We start from the raw sequence: 18,711 nt of genomic DNA on the forward strand, positions 1-18,711 counted from the left end.
AATCTGACGTAAGAGCAATATTAATGTATTTAATTATTTTCTCCTTTCAAAAATTAACGGATGTTTTCTACCTATCGATATAACATTTTGGTGGTTTGAACAATAGTAATTTTCAGAATTTGTATTTATGCATGCATATGATGCATGCGAGATCAGCAGGAACCACGCTGACGGTGAAGAAACCTCAAACTTCGAAGGAATGGATCATAAAGAAAAGTATAAAGCCGGAAAAACCGATTTTTCTAAAATCAAAGAGAAGAGGAGAGACGAAGAAGTTGGTATGCAAACGAAATTGTGTTTAAAATTCTCCTGGCCTGTGATAAGAATCTTACATTAGACCTAAAGTTCAGTGTGTGCCCACTAGGTATACTGTTATTTTGTTATTGCGCCCTCTTTTGCGTTTTTGCTCAAGCATGTAATAATAAATTCGTGTTGAACCGCCTTGAAAAACTACAACACCAATAAACTTTTTCAGCAACTATCAAGGAGAACTCAAGTGGCTGATATTTTATTGCTGGGCCATCATATGTGGGCCTTGGTGTTAGCTGAAAGTGTAAAACCTAGTTTTCATAATTCAACTTTAACATGTTCAAAATGGAATTCTAAACCTGTCAAAATCAAGGTGTCTGGAATGGCTTCTGCTGTTCGAATCATCATCAAAAGACTGGATCATTTAGTTCTGACGGTCCGAAACATCGATGCCACTATCTACTTCTACACCAAGGTATTGGACATGGAGGTTGTAACTTTTAAAGGACATCGTAAGGCCCTTCGCTTCGGTCAACAGAAGATCAATCTTCATGAAGTCGGTAAAGAGTTTGAGCCAAAGGCCCAACACCCTTCTCCTGGATCTGCCGACATCTGCCTAATCAGTGAGACATCCTTAGAGGATGTGATTCGCCATTTAGAAGTCTGTGGTGTGCCCGTGGAGGAGGGGCCTGTGATGCGCACTGGTGCCCTGGGACCCATCAGGTCGGTCTACTTCCGAGATCCAGATAAGAACCTGATCGAGGTCTCTACTTATGAAGATAGCAGTGAGCAAGCAGACCAAGGACTTCCATGAAGACCTTAAGAATCACAAAACATGGCAGCTGGAACCTGAGAGAAGAGACTTTTGATCTGTTAGATTATTGAGTGATCTTTGGGATCTAGTTTTATATGAGGAAAACTCTGTGATGTAGAGTGACTTAATTATCCCCCTCACACTGTAGTTGTACCATCGGAATTAGGAAAGCTTTTCAAGTGGCTATACAGTGAAACACTGCTATAACGAACACGATGGTTCGCCGTAATTATTTGACAATGAATACATGTACATCAACTTTAATTAGCTCCTGTTTATGTGATTAAATAAAGAAAACAACCAACTATAATTTAAGTAGAATGAATTTACTTATTATGTACGTAGTGTACTTGCCACATGTCCAACCAAAATTACCATTAATGCTAGTACATATATAGAATTGTACATGTGACTCCATGTAGTAGACTTCTAATAAACAGAACCATCCATGACCCTCTATGGTTTTACAAATATTACAACCCGTTCCTGTTGTCCCCAACCGACCTTTAACACTAAATCTAATATTCTTCAATGATTTCTAACATGGGAGAATTATGTGCTCTTACCAGCTGTTGCATTCCTAGGGTTTGATTAGCTAGAAAAACTGCCTGTATTGTGGTTCAACAGTCTGCTAACATCATTAGGAAAGATGTTTTTGGAACGCGAGTGTCGATCACACAACATTACCAAAAGAGGGCACTATAACAAATTTACACTGCTACATGGACCTTACTGATGAAAATGCCCACAGTACTTCTTAACAGATCCAGAGCTTGATCCAGATCCAGATTAACAGTTCTTTTAAAATGTTATCAGATTGATACTGGTATTGGATTAATTCCTTTTGGGTATACATTAGATGGCCCTTGGAGGTTATAGAAGAGAGTGACAAGTCCCCTCTTAAAAATTTTTTCTATCCTCCAAAATGTGGCCCTGTCTTACAGGAAGACATTCTGCTAAAGATTTTGTTAACTGAGGGAAATGTTCCATGTTCTAAAAATTTTCTTATTCCCAAATAAATATTAAAAAGTTTGAAGAAATCATCCAGTGCTGTCTCCCCAGTGTCTGCTATTAGGAATGCTTGCAGTTCTTAGAGATGTAACTGCTCTTTGATTTCTCAGTGTCCGAAGGTAACACCTTTCTCCCCCAGATCCACGTCTTTTCCCTTTAATTGTTTTCTGTTGCTCTCTCATCGTTGGTGTTGGCCACCTTATCAGAACTACGCAAGCACCGGAGAAATCGGTACATCGATGCCAAGAGATTGAGGTTGGATGAAACAGATGGGGAGGAGGTGGAGGAATACACACAGGCCCAGGTGAAGTACAATGCTCATTGGAAAAGCAATATGTGTGGATGGGGTGAACCGAATGAGACATTAAGAACTGTTTGAAATGGCGAGGGTATAAGCATTTGACTCAGAAGTGTTGGTTAAAACACCACTTGGTGAGGTTATTGGAAGAAACCTTCACGAGACCATGCAAATTGATGGGAAATACTCATTGCTTAAAGTGTGTTGGACAAAGTAAATCTACAAAATTTATGCTGTCTGTCAAAGTTTCGAAGTGCACATGCATCCTGTACTCGTAATATTTCCACGACTTGAAACTTGAGGTCAATTTGAGACTTTAGTGCAAGTCTAATGAATTTGAGGACTGTAGTGCTAAATAGTAATGCCATCAATCCTGTACCATGGTATACAACTGTAACTCATCCATGACACTATTAAGTGTATTTCCACGAAAGTCCTAAAACCCAATGTAACTTCATCCCAATGACACTGTGCTTCTAAAACATGATCTCTCACAATTTCGTCTTGTCTGTATGAATTGCTGTAATTTGTAAGTTTTGAGACTTGTTTCTTCCCAAATCTGTTGTAGGTTTACCTGGTAGCCAAGGCTATTCAGAAGCATGGGAGTGACCGGCTTGACCAGCTCAAACGGCTCAAGAGAATGTTTGCGCAGGGCAGTGCGCTCATTGATGCCTTTCTGAGGTAGGTCTCTGTGTTCCAGAGTCTACCTTTCAGTGGCCAGATTATAAGCATTGGTTTGAATCGCACCTACCCAGTAGTTACTGGTGTCCTTGAGAAGGGTGCTTGACTTCAATCAATTTTCTAGAGGTACCTGAGTGGGCAGAATGTAGCTATAATATGAATATTTCTAAGGGTGGATTTGTGTCAGGGAGATGTTTATTCAAATTTTGATTTTTTTTTTTTGCCTGTCAACTTATATTGTAACACTGTATATTCAGTGTTTCCCCCGAAAGTGTGTGAAAAAACCACAAGCGTAAATATGAATGTTGTGGGTTTCGAATAATGATGTTACTCTGCAATTAAACAACTTGCCATTGCTCTTGAGTAAGGCACTTTACTGCAGCAGACCCTGTTCACGTTGAGGCTGGTTTTTTTTATCATATTCCCCAAATCTGTTTTACATATTGCAAACTGTCGATTAGGACAGCACCGGACTGTTTTTAATTTCTCCTTCCGTTAATTTTCAAAATCTGGCAAGGGTGCTGTGTGTTCAATCATGAATTCGAAATTATTCATGTGACATATGCAAATTTGTCATGAAATTTTATTTATTGCTTTCATTTGTACTCTCAACATTCAAAAATGAAGAGTTAACCTCGCTTTAAAATTCAGTATGGCCGGCCCCGTGAATAAGGTCTATTGCTTTTCTTAGATAAACCACAAATACTGGTACATGTAAGTTCTGTATTTGAGTGGGCAGAGCTTTATAACAGAAAACTGCTTATTACAGAAAACTGCTTATTACAGAAAACTGCTTATTACAGAAAACTGTTTATTTGACCATCTTGTCTGCTTGTCAGACCTTAATTTGAGTACAATTTTGGCATGCCAATCTGGAAATTTGAGTGTCATTTTGGCATGCCAATCTGAAGTGATGAGAAAGCACTTTTGCAATAAGAGAAAAATAATCTTGCCATTTAAAAGTATTAAGTAGAAATTTGAATTTTCAGTGTCTTCACAAACAAGGTTGTTTTTTTTTCATCTTTGACAGTGTGGACAACGCAATGCGAGCCCTTGTCGGCCTTTTGAGCGGTCACGATCCAGCATTACAGCTGCAAGCAGCCTGGTGCATCACCAACATGTCGGCCAGTATTCACGATCACTGCATACTGGTGCTGCAGTCTGCTGCCCCCTATCTCATCACATACCTCAGCGGTCAGAACGCAGCACTACAGGTCGGTAAGACGTCCGTTTGTCTTTCGTTGCCTCATCAGATGGGTGGGCTGTCATTAGCTTGACTAGGCTGAAAATGTGAATGGCGCCCTCTTGTGTTGTGGAGAGCATCTTGTCTGAATGCCCAAATTTTTGCGGTCGGTATTTATGGTCAGATATGACGGGTATTTCTTTATCTTTGTGGTCGGTTATTGTAACTATTGTATAACTTTGTCACTCTTTGGCTGGTCATTGCCAGTGGGGTTAAGTCAGGGGGTGTGCAACCCTCCTCGTTTTTCTTGTCCTCAAAGTTGTGTAACTCGACAACAGGCTTGAAGCAACCATGAACACCACCAACCAGCGTCACAAGTATGTGGTGTCTGGCACTCCCTCCCCCTCTCTCCCCTCATGTTCCATATCTCAAAAAAGTTTCGGAACAGTCTTCTAAGTCCACATCATTACAAAGGACTAGAAGCATTGCCTGCAACTTGTCAACCTGCCGTTCTGTGATGCTGCGCTAGTGCCAATTGGTTGGAGGCTTGGAGTTTTGCTGATCAGCATACATTATTGATCCAAATGACCTTGCTGCAAACTTGGGTATTATGTCAGAGTGTAATGGAATAATAGGGTAACAGGTGTTTGAGTATATTATTCCTCTACACAGTAATTTGCGTGTGAGGTCAATTTGAGCTTAAACAAATATCTGTTTAGGAAACAGTACAAAATGGCCGCAGAAGTTGAAATGTTTATAAACTTTAAATATTTCTCAGTAAAATTGTTGAAATAAATGCGGACTTCAACTGTACCTTTATAACGTACAAACGTAGTAAGGAAAAAAACTCGGACCAACTGTAAACCAACAAGCAAAAACAAAACCAAATCAAACAACAAACGATTAAACAAAAAGTAGAGTTGTGTATGCACAGCCCTCCCGAAACAACATTTTGAATTGCTAATTTCGTTTTTGGTAGTGTGTCATCCATGCCATTTTTGGAGGGGAAAATACGTGCACTGGCCTCTATATGTTTCCTGCTCTTTCGTGTATATGCGGGAATTTTAGCCAGCCTTTTGAGACCTTTTCGCAACATGTGTGTCGTTTATAAATTATTGTCCATGTACATGTACATCCGGTTTTGATCACGAGTGGACTGTAACCAAAAACAGTTTTAGATTTATTGCAGTTTGTTTAAATTATCGGCGTATTTTAGTGGCCAATTTGACAGGCTAAGTACTTCAACAACTTTAACATGAGAATTATGACAGTCACTTGTCAAGAATCTCCTCTGCCTTTCCTCATCAATGCCCTGTTGTGTTTGTTATTTCTTGTCTCACAGGACCAGTGTTGCTGGGCCCTGGGCAATTTGGCTGGTGACGGGCCAGAGTGTCGTGATAGGCTGGTAGCTCAGGGAGCCATCAAACCCCTGATCAACTTACTCAAGGTAAGTGGATTCCAATTTATGCGAAATGGTGTCATAATTAATGTACTTATGCATCCTGTGCTCCTGTGATGCATAAATAAGGAACAAATTAAGATGTACCATATTGTGGGTACATGTACATAAATACATGTATATTTTGAAATATTAAGATGCATAGTTTATACATTTTTGATACATTTAGCAATCCTCTGACAAGAACTCCTTTTGACGAATAATATAAATAACATATGTATAGTTTATTTTTTGTGTCATGTAAGACTGGTCAAAATTTGAGAGCATTTCCAGTTCTTAAAAATTAGATTAGGCAAATTTTGTTTTATTCAACACTTTTTTATTAGTTTGGTTTCCCATGGTAACAGAGTTTTGCATATTGTGATCCAGTATTAACTAGGATGGTACAAACGTACCGTTCCCTCAGTAGGAAATGATAAGAGCATTAGCAACTGTCCCTTGCAAGAAGAATACACTTGCATACATTTATGACTAATTGCCAAATCAAACACCCCCAGTTAGTTTTTCCTGAATGCCACGACTGCAAAGCTCCATACATGGGAATTGGGATGAATTGTTACCTGTAGCTTGGGGTGATTGTGGTAATAGATCAGTCAGGTTACTAGCTCATGAATGTTTTTGAAAAACTTCTTACTGTACATTATCTCGTGGAGTTACAGTCATAAAATATTGGCACATGTATCACAAGTCATGGGCTTGTATATGTATACCTACGACCTAGGGCAATCTGCAGGTACCTACGGAATGATTAAATCCTGTCTGGTATTTGTTAATGTCAGGTATTTTAATAGAAAGGTATGTGTAGTAAATGATATGGCGCTATTGGGTTTAATGTCGGGCGCCCATATTCTTAGAGCTAATAACTTGAGGCAGCAGTGTTGTGTCCAGCCTAAGTGCCAGGGAAAATGTTGCGCCTGCAGCAAATCGTTGTAGAATGAATTTTCTTCAGACAAGGAGAATCTTTGCTGTTCAAAATTTAATTATGATGGAATTATTATGCCTTCAGCTCTGGGCAGAAAGATTTCTATTTCAGATGTCTCCAAAATGAAATGCAGACCACCTACATGTAATGGTACTGTATGTCCCGGAAAAAGCTTTCCAAGTCGTCATTAAATAATTTACACACTCCTGGTACTGGCTTCCCTGAAATACACATCGTCTCTGTTGTTTTTCTTTAGTTTAAGGTGACCGTGATGGGAGGTGGGTTATCTTAAATTGAGGAAAACATTTCTTCCGCTGATGTTTTCCTTGAGGGTTTTGGTTGATACCGTAGGGGCGGATAAAACAAGCCTGCTTACATGTAAATGAAAATCAAAGTCTCAAATAACGGGCCACACCTGTTCCAAATGAATTTTATCTCTGAAGAAAAATTTTGCTTTGTTTTCCTTTTAGGAGTGAAAAAATTGAATAGAGTATTTGTCGCCACTGATTGTGCTCTTTGCCTGAGTGCATGGTAGAATAGGATAAATATGATAATACATGGTCGTGAAATTAAATTGTTAATTTGACTGGTGTACCTGACCTCGTGTAAATTTAGCTCCTTTTGTAGAAAATATTATGTCAGGTGGCAAGTTTGTAATACTGGTATATTTGCTGTGGTCAATTTGTTTCTCTCAAAAATAGTGCTTGTGGATGGGGATAGTTTTACTGTCGTCTAATAGACCGGTTGCACCCGCTAAGTCATGTGACCTGTAGTGGGTATTAAGTATCAACAAACACAATGTGCACCTAAAGCAAAGTGTTTCAGAAGTATCATTTATCAAAAATAAAGCCGACGGCAAATACCAGACTCGGACTGTTGATGTGCTGGACACTATATTGTAACTTAGCTATATTGTTTGTATGGGGTTGATACCCACTATACACTGCATAGTGATGTGATTTTAGTAGGCACAATCGGTTTATTTCATCACAGATCTCTGAGAATCAGGCTCATTATTTTCACTGTTTGATTGTGGAGTTGTTTGCCCAAAGATAACTGTTTACATTATAAGACTCTATTGATCTTCCGCTACCAGTACCTGGTGAACATGCTAGTAGCTTACTGTCAAAACAAACATAAAGTTTCCATTAGGATGGGTTCAGACAAATACGTTTGTCTGGGACCCTTCCTTACAATGCATATTTGGCCTTTTTGGATGAAGAAAGTAGACTAGTTTTTAGCTTCCCATGAATGTTGCACAACTCATGCTTCTCTATCTTTCATGTCTTTCCTGTAATCTTGAGCCAACAGTATGCTTTCAACATGAGAACTGTGAACCAGTAGAGCCAGTTGAAGAGTTTCAGCACATGCTGAAAAATGAGCTGGCCGTAAATCTCTTTTAATTTCTTCACAATCTGTATTGCTGTGACAAAGTTTCTAATTTCACAAGTGATGCCTGTAGCAGACTTTTGATCAGGACAGTGTACATGAATGGGTGTACCTGTACATGCACCCACTCTGCTGATGCAATTGGAATTACCGCATGTATTTGAAAAGAGCTAATTTTGCAACTGTCCTGCGTAGATAAACGCAGCAAGTACCAGCATTATGTTTCATGTTTTATCGCAGTTCTCGGTGAGGCTAATCAAATATCATTGGCTTGTTGATACAGATAGACTGAGACAGCCACTTTGTTGAAACATGATCCTTCTAAGTGTAACTGTGTAAAGCTGTGTAAACACGTACTTTTGATCATGTCAGACTTACCCTATGACCAGCAACTCAGATACATGTATTTTATAACTTGTTGGCATGGTTTGGATGTAAAGACAGCATATTGGGTGTCCTGTTGCTGAGATCATCCCCACAGGCTACATGTACCGGTACATAAATCATACCAGTGTAAATGAAGCTTGGAAAAAATAAGATCCTGGTGTGGGTTAAGAAAGTTCTCAGTAAAGTATATAATATATATATACTATATATATACTATATATACAGCGCTATAAATGGAAATTCATGTAACATCAGGCTCTTTGTCACTTTGTCTCTGTGGAAAAGAAATTCAGTTGCCTTCATTGGTTTTGAACGTGCTTGAAAATTTCATCAACCCCAACCTGTCATCGTCTTCTTATGAATATGGGTAATTCCAGAAATTAGGTGTCCATTTTTTTGTGTCCCTGTTACATCTTACATATGATTTTCAGAATACATTTTCTAATTTCCAAGAGTGATGAATTAATGCAAATTACCTGCCAAACAAATAGTAATAGTTAGAAAACGATTCTGGTGATATGTCCATGTCAAATAACAAAGGTACAATGTAAGATGTAACAGGGACACGAAAATGTCACACTTTTGGCCCCTTCATTTCTGGAATTACCCATATACCTGTTGGAAGAACAAGTCCAGTAGTTTGTCCATGGTAGCTTGTAAATTTTTGTTGCTGAAGAAGAAATTTTCCTCCCATAGCAAATTAGTTACTGCTGTCAGTACCTCAGCTGGGAATACTCTGATAAGATTGTTTGAAGTGAGAGGAGTGTACTGCTAGCTGGGCCTTTACTTATACATATACATGTACATGTAAATGCGTTTCTTTACTACAGTCATAAGTTTTTGTCTCTTAATGACAAAGGAGTCAGTTCCGCTTCACACATGGAGAAAAAATACCCCAAACTATCACCTGTCTAAGCGACACTCTTTCTCATATCGTGAAATCAATCACAGCAATTTTGTCATCAACCTCAGAATAGGCCCTGGCAATGTGGCATCTTCATTAACGCTCCTAGATCCCTCCAACATCATGCCTCCTTGACTTTAACCTGTCACGCCTCAGAAGTCGCCTGGCATCTCAATCCATTACTGCCAGCTCCCGCCTCCCGAGGCCCCATCTACATCCTAATTAATCTGATACACAAGACAATGAAGGCCATAAAATTTATTGTCGTTAAGCTGCCGTGCGTGTCTTTCCAATATGGTATGCAAAGCTTTGGCATAGCAGTTATACTCCTTAAGATAATTATGCATGTGTTATATCAGCAATTGGGAAAAAAAACGAGGAATAATTTCATGGGTTTCAAATTATGTTTTTCACAGAAACTGATCATGTTCGGCACTATTGTGGAGACAGTGATGTCGGAAAACAACGCCATATGGTTCCAATATACTTCATGTATTAGCACTCTTTTTAGTCAGTCACCAACTTCAGTGAGTTTATTCCTTGTTATACCCAAAAAAAAGATGTTTCAAAGCTTTCAGTCCCATACCAGGGTAACACATAGCTTTATATGACCCTTACAAAGTCCACTTTTCAAAAGAAATCTCTGTGATAGAGGGACACTTTCTTTTAACGAATAACAGCACTAGAGTCAAGGTCCCAACTTACGGTACTACCACCAGCTGATAGAAAGGGATGCATTGGGGAAAATTCCTTCCTGCGCTCTCAACTAATACATGTTATTTTGTTGGATAAGTATTTAAGGAATTTACGGTAGTTGACAAGATAAATTTACGTCCGTGATCCATATACAATACATGTGTATTCTCCTCTAGGATTACTTCTTCAATTTGAATATAATTTTACACATGTAACTATCATGTTGTAAACAGTGGCTTCTGAGGTTTGGAAAATGAAGAGGATTTAGCAATCTCATGGAAGGTACAGTACGGTACCATATGACAACAACTGGTCAGTGGCTAGGAAAGTAATTTTCAGTTGATCTTAAAGCTCTTTTTTTTGAACTTGGCATGCCTTCTTTTATTTGCATGATTGTTTGGCCATCCTGTTTGGGGGTTCACCTACATGTATGTAAAAATTAAGAGATTGGCATCTAAATTTCATTTATACAAGTACCCTGGTTTTAAAAAAGGGGAAAATAGAGAGGGAAAAACCTGGCTGGAGGAAATTTCTTTGGAGGATCCTTCCTGAGCCCTCCCAAACCCCCATTTTGCAAGAAATAATATTTGGCATGAAGTGTTCTCTCATAATCCTGCAAACCAATACCAGACCTCCTGGTACATTTTAATAGATCTACACTGTAGGTACATGTACTAGGGTTTTGTAGGAGAGGAATTTATTGTAGAATCCAAGGGATTCTGGATGTGAGGTCTTTCATGTGCACTTAAGCTGCAGTGTTTGTTGGCAGGACTGTCTGAATTTGTTGTACATGTGAATGTACATTATCTACATACAAGCTGTTGGGGGGATGGGGTAGGTCGTTGTACTTTGTCAGGCTACAGTGGTACATTAGGTCATGAGAACACAAGAAACCTTGACTTGCTATTTCATTTAGTTGATTTCCAGCCCACGGTCACTATTGAAATTTGCTAACACATGTTACGAGAACGTGGGACTGTGAAAGCCATCTCAACTCGTTAACTGTGACAGGTGAAATGTTTATTGTGTAGTGGAGACTTCAGCTCTAGGTGGGCTTGTAAGCTTTGTGGTAAAAACTCTTCTTTCTGCAGGTACATGTAGCGTGCAGCTTTTCCTGTTTCTTTTGTGATCACCCCCTTTGCATGCGTCTGGGAGTTTTTGAGACAAGATGATGCTATCTTCAGTTCGACTTTGTCAACTGCTCGTGCCGTGAGACTTGTACTTGAGACGGACGTCTGGCCCTATTTTCCAGTTTTTTTGCTGAATTACTGTTCAAGTTAGCAGCAAGCAAAATTCTAAGCTTGTTTGGTCCCTTTGCCAGACTCTTACTGGTAGCTCCAGTGAGCTTCACATCCGGGGTTTCAACATCTGTTGGACTGAAATGATTGCTAAAGAAACTTAAGCTGAGTTTGCATCAACTGTGACAGCATGGAACTTGTAAATTACCTTATTGATGAATTATCTACCAATTTATCTTCAAGTTACTTGATCTGGCAATAGTATGCAGCAGACACAGAAGAATGATCACTTACACAAAACCAGAAATAGAAATCATTTAAGGCCATCAGTTTTCGGCGATCCAGCTGAAATGTGTTTTTTTTTATTCTACAGAGACCTGTTTATGAGTAGTTATGACTTTCAAACTTATTGAACTTGAGAAATTTGAGGTGGAATCTTTGAAGAGATTGGTAATAAGTTTTATGAATTGAATTCATGAAACACAGCCTTCAATGTAACAGTGACTTTCCACCTCCTTTGTAGCAGTAGAAGAGAGAAATTTCAACATTTTGGATTTTGTGCTAATGGATATTCCCACATTTTGGAGCAAAAAGCATCAACACCATTCAAGGCAAAACAGGACTGTGTCCATGGTTTAGTACCGGTATATCACACTTTTTTCACATTTTCTTGAAGTACATGTAGGTCCCTTTTCCAGTACTCGGCTTGGGCTCCGTCTCATGCTTTGTTCCCAAAACCAATGCCCGATTGTGGGCCTGAAGCATTTAAATTTTTTTTCTTTTCACTTCCAATGAAAAGTATCCAGATCTTGTTTGTTGAAAATTCATTGAGCCGAATATCCACTGCATGTTTCCTTTAAAGACCATGGAAAATAATGAGAACATGCATGCCAAGTAACAACTCAACGAGTTGATCAAAATGTTTCAAACATAAATACTCTTCACATCCCATGGAGACTAATTACACTGATGTTCATTCCAGTCTGCTGACCTTGGAATGCATGCACATATTATGCAAAATCAAATTAGCCTGAATCAATATCTGAAAGGCCCTTGAGTGAATGAAATAATGAAAGCTTTTTCACTCCATGATGTCACAAGTGGAAATCTTGTGCCTCAATGCGCCTCCCCCCCAAAATGATAGTGGAGCTTTTAGAAAACTCTTTCAAAATGGTTTGGTCTAAAGAAGAAAAACACAGAATCGGTACCTCCAAAATAAAAATCAGTGCTTGTATTCATCCCACTGGTTGATACCTTAGCTTCCAAGGATTAGACTGTCATTTGGGCTTGGCTATACTGTCTGTACTGGTGCCATGGCTTCTGGCCTCAACCTGCTATTATCAAGAAAATTGATCAACTGGGACAGCTGCCAACGTACTGTACATGTACATGTTGAATTGGATATATCTCTCTGGGTACAGCACTGGGGTGGTTTCCTGATTGCGTTAGCCCACATATAAGTTCAAATTCACCTTCTGTTCATTTTTTTTTTATTAAAACCAAACCTGTGCAGTTTCCCTTCAAAGGTGTAGATGTACCGGTGTATGATTTTTGCTCAAGTTGTCTTTCCAAGGTGTTGTTCTAGGAAACAACAGAATCCAAAACTGCAAAAAGAAAAAGGTATAAGCATTAGATTGGTTAAATGTTTGTTATGCTATTTTGCCTAATGAGATTTGTAGCCTCCACCTATCAAAATAGTGCCTAACAAAGCGTTCATCTCCCGTGAATGTCCCTGGTACCTGATGAACTGGCAGGATTCTCTTGCTGCTTGGCTTACCGTGGAGCCTGTTATTGATCACAGTGACCAGATTTTCAATCATAATATGATCTCCTGTTGTTTGTGTGAAAACACCTGGAGGCCTTGTTTTTATGTTTTGCTTTGGTTTATTTCTCTCTCTCTGTTGCATAAGTAGGGCTGTCATTGTAAAGGGAAGTTGGTGGGAGACACCAATTTTTTAAGGAACACAAACGTGTCTACCATTCTGCTTACGTGTTAAGATAGATAACACGTGCTCATGAGAAGCCTCAGGGTGTTGGACAATTTTACATAAAATTTGCCGACATCTTTTGGACCCAATATAGTAGTTTGCCTGCTGGTTGACCTAATTGAAATTCTTAGCATACATCCACGTAAAACACACTTTAATCAAATTCCAGGTCGTATGAAACATTCAGGAATATATGATTCGTTGGCTTTTTGTCAGGAAAAAAAACCCATTTCAATTCCAAATTTTCGTAATCTTCAAATCATCTTCCAGTGATGGCCAGGTGGATATATTGGTTACTTTGGGTAGCATTTGTCAGTTTGAGCGAGATTTGATCAATTGTCAAAGTTACATGTACATGTACATGTACGTACTGTAGATTTGACATGACTGTTACTTAGGTGTAACTTCTGCCATTGCTGCCGAAATCAACCAGGGCTACATACATTGTAGTTCTCACCATTATGCATACAACTATAATTTGACTGGAACAGCAGACCGTCTCATGAAGTCACAACATGCTCAGGATCATTCTTCTTTCCTGACGCCATCGTTATTATAATTCTGTGTGGCCCCCAACTAAATGGGGTTGATACAGGAATGACATTACATGTACATGTGAGAGGCATCACAGATGTGAACACACTTCTACACAGCTACAGCTGTTAAGGTCATTGCTGTAGTACATGTATATTCACATAAATATAGCATGACTTGGGAATCGGGATAACATGAGTTACATGGCAATTAGCAGTCTCCTCTGTTTTTAACACCACCTCCTCTTACAAGAAACTGTCAAGTACTTGGCCCATCTCCCACATGTATTTTAGTTTTGTAAAGTCTCATTATAAGAGGCACTAACACAGCACGGGTTGTAAATTAATGTGAAAGTTTGGGCTTAATATAGGTACTTGACCTTTATTGAAAAACTCTGCAAAGCGTTGTGTGATCATCATGAAATAAGGTAATTCTGTGTTGTATTAAGCGCATGTTTGAACGACACCTTTTGAAACCAATGTCTCGTCTGTGCAGGAAAAAAAAGCTGCTGGCACTATTGCATGATTTTTCATAGGATGCATCATGGTCGGCTCACTTTCAGGGAACAAAATTTTCTGAAGGATGTGGGATCACTTTCGGGGAGCAGGAAAAACTCAGTAGTGTCAATACGTCTTGAAAACCCTAACCCCTTCTGAATGTCAAAGCATGAGTGGTCTGTTAAAAAACAAACCAGAGATTGGCAATTAACTCTTGACCTTAGCAAAGTCTGGAAAAAGGCATACATGTAGTCTACTGTTTGGTCTCGCCACAATTTGATTTGGGTCAAATAAAATAATTCTTATTGCTTAAATTCAAAAGTAAATTTCAATTTTTGTTGACATGTATTTTCATAGACGTACATGTACATAATCAAATTCATACTGTTTCACATTGGTGCAGTGGAAAGGACAAATTCCTTTAATGATAGATGAAATGCCCCACCTCTAGCAATGGATCCTTTCATCCAATCTGTCATTAAAATAATCATAGCAGATCATGACTTGAAGAATAAGTTAGTGCTGGATGGGATCCCTCTCTTTTGAAACGTTAAAGTTTGTGGCCATACTCGTGCAACGAGTGCATTTTTTACCAATTGAGAGGTTAAAGATTGCCTTGTTGGCTCTGCCTGCTGGAACTTTCCTGTCAGGCCAGCCTTCTCTAATCTGAGAATTTTGCCAGGATCTGACACGGTAATAGAGCTTGGATTATGCACATTGCACAAGGCCCCCACCCAAAGACAAGGTGTACAATTCCTTGAGACAGTCCCAACTTTAAAGTTGGGACCATCCAACTCGCTGCAATTAGACCGGCCCTACTATAGTTAGTGACTTTCCAAACAAAATTTCTCATCCTTCTCAAGAGTATGCCAACCTGGCATTTCATCCGCGACACCAATAAAAACTGAATTTTAGTGGCACAAAATGAAATGATGGTTAATGCATGTTGTGGCGCACTTTGCTATAGTTCGGCTGGGCCAACTGTAGAACCATACAGGTAGCTGGGACTGTCACAACAATAAGCCATTTGTGAGTTAAATTTGAATAAAATCTGGTGCACTGAGTTATCTGACTGCACATAAACATAACAATTTGAATTCCCCAGACTAAAGACACTGTTGCTATACCTCTTGATTCGGGGCAAGCCGTCGCATAGCGACCACCATCTCTGGAATGGACTGGTTCCTTTGTGCCCTTTTTATCCATTAAGAACAGTGTATTGTTGCAAGGCGTCTCTTATGTAACTAAGCAAAAGCTTGCCCCGAATCATGAGGTATAGCAACAGTGGTTTTAGTAAGGAGAATTGAAACTGTTATGTTCACGTGAAAGAACTCAGTGTACCAGATTTGGGTCAAAGTTAACTCGCAAAAGGCTTATGGGAGCAGACGCTGTACATGTAGTAGGGGCGTAACTAAGGCAAAGGCTTATGGAGTAAAACCCATGGTACAGATATGCAGTATGTAACACCCACAGTTCAGGTTTATGCTAGTCAGCCTACCGGTACCATATTCTATCAACACTGATACCATCAAACCATCTGGTGATCACAGTTAGAAATCATTTATTAATAAGGTGCTATCGCATTCGCACACAGCCGGTAAAGCTGTAAATGTTCCTTCATCAACGGGGATGTCAAAATGCACTTACCCCAAAATCCAAGTATTGGTACATGTACACAGGTGACCTGGAAGTGCCTTTTGTACAGATTGGGCTCTTTAGGTTTAGTAGACTCCTGATTCTAACAGACTGTAGTGAGAACAAACTGTACTAGTATATGTTTACATTTACGAACTTAAACTACGGTATTTGAACAATTCCAAGAAAAATCACCAGCATCTGGATTTGTTAGATTCCCTTTTGTGAGGTTTGGTGAGGGGCTTCTTTGAAAAGCATGTTTGAATGCGTGTTAGTAATGACCACCGTGAATTCATTAAAATCCAAAATCTGGTTTTGCAGTATTTGAATGAGTAGATTACACACCGTTGTACTAGTACATGGGGCCTGGTGCCCAGGTTTGGGATTTAAAAGAAACATGTTTAAATGTGCAGTGTTTGGTTTGGAGGACTCAGAAAATTTCCTAGCTAGAATTTCCCAAAGGCACGTAGAAGTGGAAATGAGGGAGTAAGTATATGTGGTGTATTAACACAGCAAAGTACCCAATACAGTATTTGCTGCCAGGTTATGGGGACTGTTCATGTGTTGAAATAGACTTGGGCAGTTCTGACTTCCCTATTAATTATCCTCTTATTGCAGGAAAGACCTACTGGTACCTATGCGTACCTGCAGAAATTTAGCACGTCCTGTACACGTGGACGTTATATAATTCTGTCTGTGGGTCAAATGCGGAAAATATGTCTTTTGGCCTTGTGATTATGCGCACTGTAATTTTCAGGCAACAGAAGTCAATTCAGATGTAAAATGATATACATAGGGAAATGGGATGTGGTAGCCATGGTTACTCATCATTTACTTGATCGCATGTCCTTCAGGAAGTTGTAGCACTGATGGGCATACTGTAGCAACTATATTGAAAGCCATCTTCCAGAAGTAACAAGCATGTATACAGAAAGTAAATTCAAATATACATGTAAACTGTACAATATTTGGAATTTAAACTAATATCTTTTCAACTCTTTTTTTTACTCCAATGATTCAAGAAGTTAAGATGGACGGAGTGTATTTGAACCAGTGGTCAAAACTTTCCCTTCAGAATAGATGATGTGTTTTTTGCTCAAATATTTGGCTCCATTTCAAATGTTTACAATTAATCTCTGTTATTTCTTGGTTGTTCTCATAACAAACTGTGTGAGAGCAGCACTTGTCAGCATTTGATTGAGGACATAATGTTCTTATCCGCTGGTAGACATTTTAATCCATGTTGTGTCAGAGGATAACACTGTGCTGTTATTCTAATCTGTGTGGCCAAGTGACATTTGCAAGAAACAGCTGGTCTCCCATCCAATCATTTGTTCACCTCAAAGGTTCTTCTCACATCATCATCATCATTAATAGCAGCACTGCAGTCGATCCAGTATTCGATGCTCGCTTTGGATTTTGTTCCTTAAAAACCTTAGCTGAAAATATATTCTTGTTCACGTATTAATTTGTTGATCACAGTTGTTGCTGCTGTCATTTGCATTGAGTGCAAGTACATAATATCTGAAAGCATTTATGATCTTTTGTTAATTCATGGAGTATACATTTATAAGCTGCTCCCTGTTTTAAATGATCATATTTTTAATTCAATTTTTCCATAAAAAGAAGGCTTCATAGCAGGATATAGAGACTGTGAACTTGACAGTTTTGCAGGAAGGTATAGCAAACTGGATAAACTAGTAAACAGATAAAGTACATGTAATGTACCGGTATTAAGAGGATGTGCTGGGCTGTAACCCTGAAAGTCTCTCCAACCTTCAAAATCCAAATTTCCATTCTATCAGTACTTCTGAAATGGTCTAAAAAACAAGATATTTTGTTTGCATGCATTTGTTGTTTATTTCCACACATTACAGAAGTATGTTCATGTTTACTGCTTATGCAGAAACTGGTTGATAAAGAACTTCACATGTTCCTTGGACAATTTTTTAACTGAGGTTTTTTGAAATGAGGTTTTTGGTTTTGTGTTCAGAAGCCTCAAGTCAAGTCTCACTCTTTTCAGCCAGCCAGGCTTTGATGGCATATTCAAAAGAATTTGTGTGGAAAAAAAAGTTCACTACATGTAGTTAAATTACTGTGTAAGCAGAAATGTATGCAGGCTATGAAATTATTTTGGGGGATGAATTGAGCTTACTGTCAGTATTTTCAGAAGTTATTGATGAATTAAAATCTGTGAATATTTTTAAAACTAATTCTAAATAAACAAACATAAAGTACATGTACATGTACACAGTTGTAATCCAGATCTGTTTGCAGTTAAATTATGTTCTGTTCTGTTCTTTTCTTTGAAAAACCACAGTGTGTCGTTCACCATTCGATCAATATATCTCAAACCCAATAATAGGATTTTGTTCTCTTTACTGTTGTTCTACATGCATACACTCGGCTGATTAATTTGACAAATCGAATTATTGATCTGGGTGTGCTGAGTAGGCTTGTATACTAGCACAAACTTCTGTTTGTAGTTGAAAGCCAGATGGCCCTTTGTCCAAATAATAGATTGAAATCAAAGCAAAAGAAGAGTACCAGTACCTTGATCAATGAGGATGAAAGCGTTTTACAGCTACACCCATTCTTCAGCACGTGATGAAACTTAGGACGGGATTTCCGATTGGTTCTACAGAAGTGAGACCTCAGACAGTGTCAGGTGTACTTTGTGTTAACTGAAATTGACATGATGTTTTGTTTGCAATTGTTCTTCAGTATGCTGATAAGAACGATTTCACAAAATGGTATTTTCAAACAGTTTACATGTACATGTACATTGAAGAGATGTGAATTATGGCCTTAAAGGATGATTTCATA

The 18,711-nt window shown here is 38.7% G+C and overlaps 2 protein-coding genes and 1 pseudogene across 3 annotated transcripts in view; all 3 read left to right on the forward strand.

Moving 5' to 3' along the window:
* The window catches only part of LOC110978718 (sperm axonemal maintenance protein CFAP97D1-like), a 105,411-nt gene that overhangs the window by 51,927 nt on the left and 34,773 nt on the right, over positions 1 to 18,711 (forward strand). The window lies entirely within an intron of this gene.
* The window catches only part of LOC110990033 (importin subunit alpha-4-like), a 29,322-nt gene continuing 10,620 nt past the window's right edge, over positions 10 to 18,711 (forward strand). The window contains exons 1-6 of one of the 2 annotated variants that reach the window (XM_022254810.2): positions 11 to 278; positions 2,281 to 2,378; positions 2,941 to 3,053; positions 4,084 to 4,267; positions 5,579 to 5,683; positions 11,085 to 11,944. In XM_022254810.2, the coding sequence (XP_022110502.2) occupies positions 128 to 278; positions 2,281 to 2,378; positions 2,941 to 3,053; positions 4,084 to 4,267; positions 5,579 to 5,683; positions 11,085 to 11,165 (732 nt within the window). In that variant the 5' untranslated portion in view covers positions 11 to 127 and the 3' untranslated portion in view covers positions 11,166 to 11,944. Of the gene's footprint in view, positions 279 to 2,280; positions 2,379 to 2,940; positions 3,054 to 4,083; positions 4,268 to 5,578; positions 5,684 to 11,084; positions 11,945 to 18,711 lie in introns of those variants that run through there. The other variant, XM_022254809.2, reaches the window with a different exon arrangement.
* LOC147798240 (glyoxalase domain-containing protein 5 pseudogene) lies at positions 288 to 2,106 on the forward strand (annotated as a pseudogene).

This window comes from Acanthaster planci, linkage group LG09, assembly GCF_054643075.1.
Source record: "Acanthaster planci isolate LZ-2023a linkage group LG09, COTS_SCS, whole genome shotgun sequence".
NCBI classification, from domain to species: domain Eukaryota; kingdom Metazoa; phylum Echinodermata; class Asteroidea; order Valvatida; family Acanthasteridae; genus Acanthaster; species Acanthaster planci.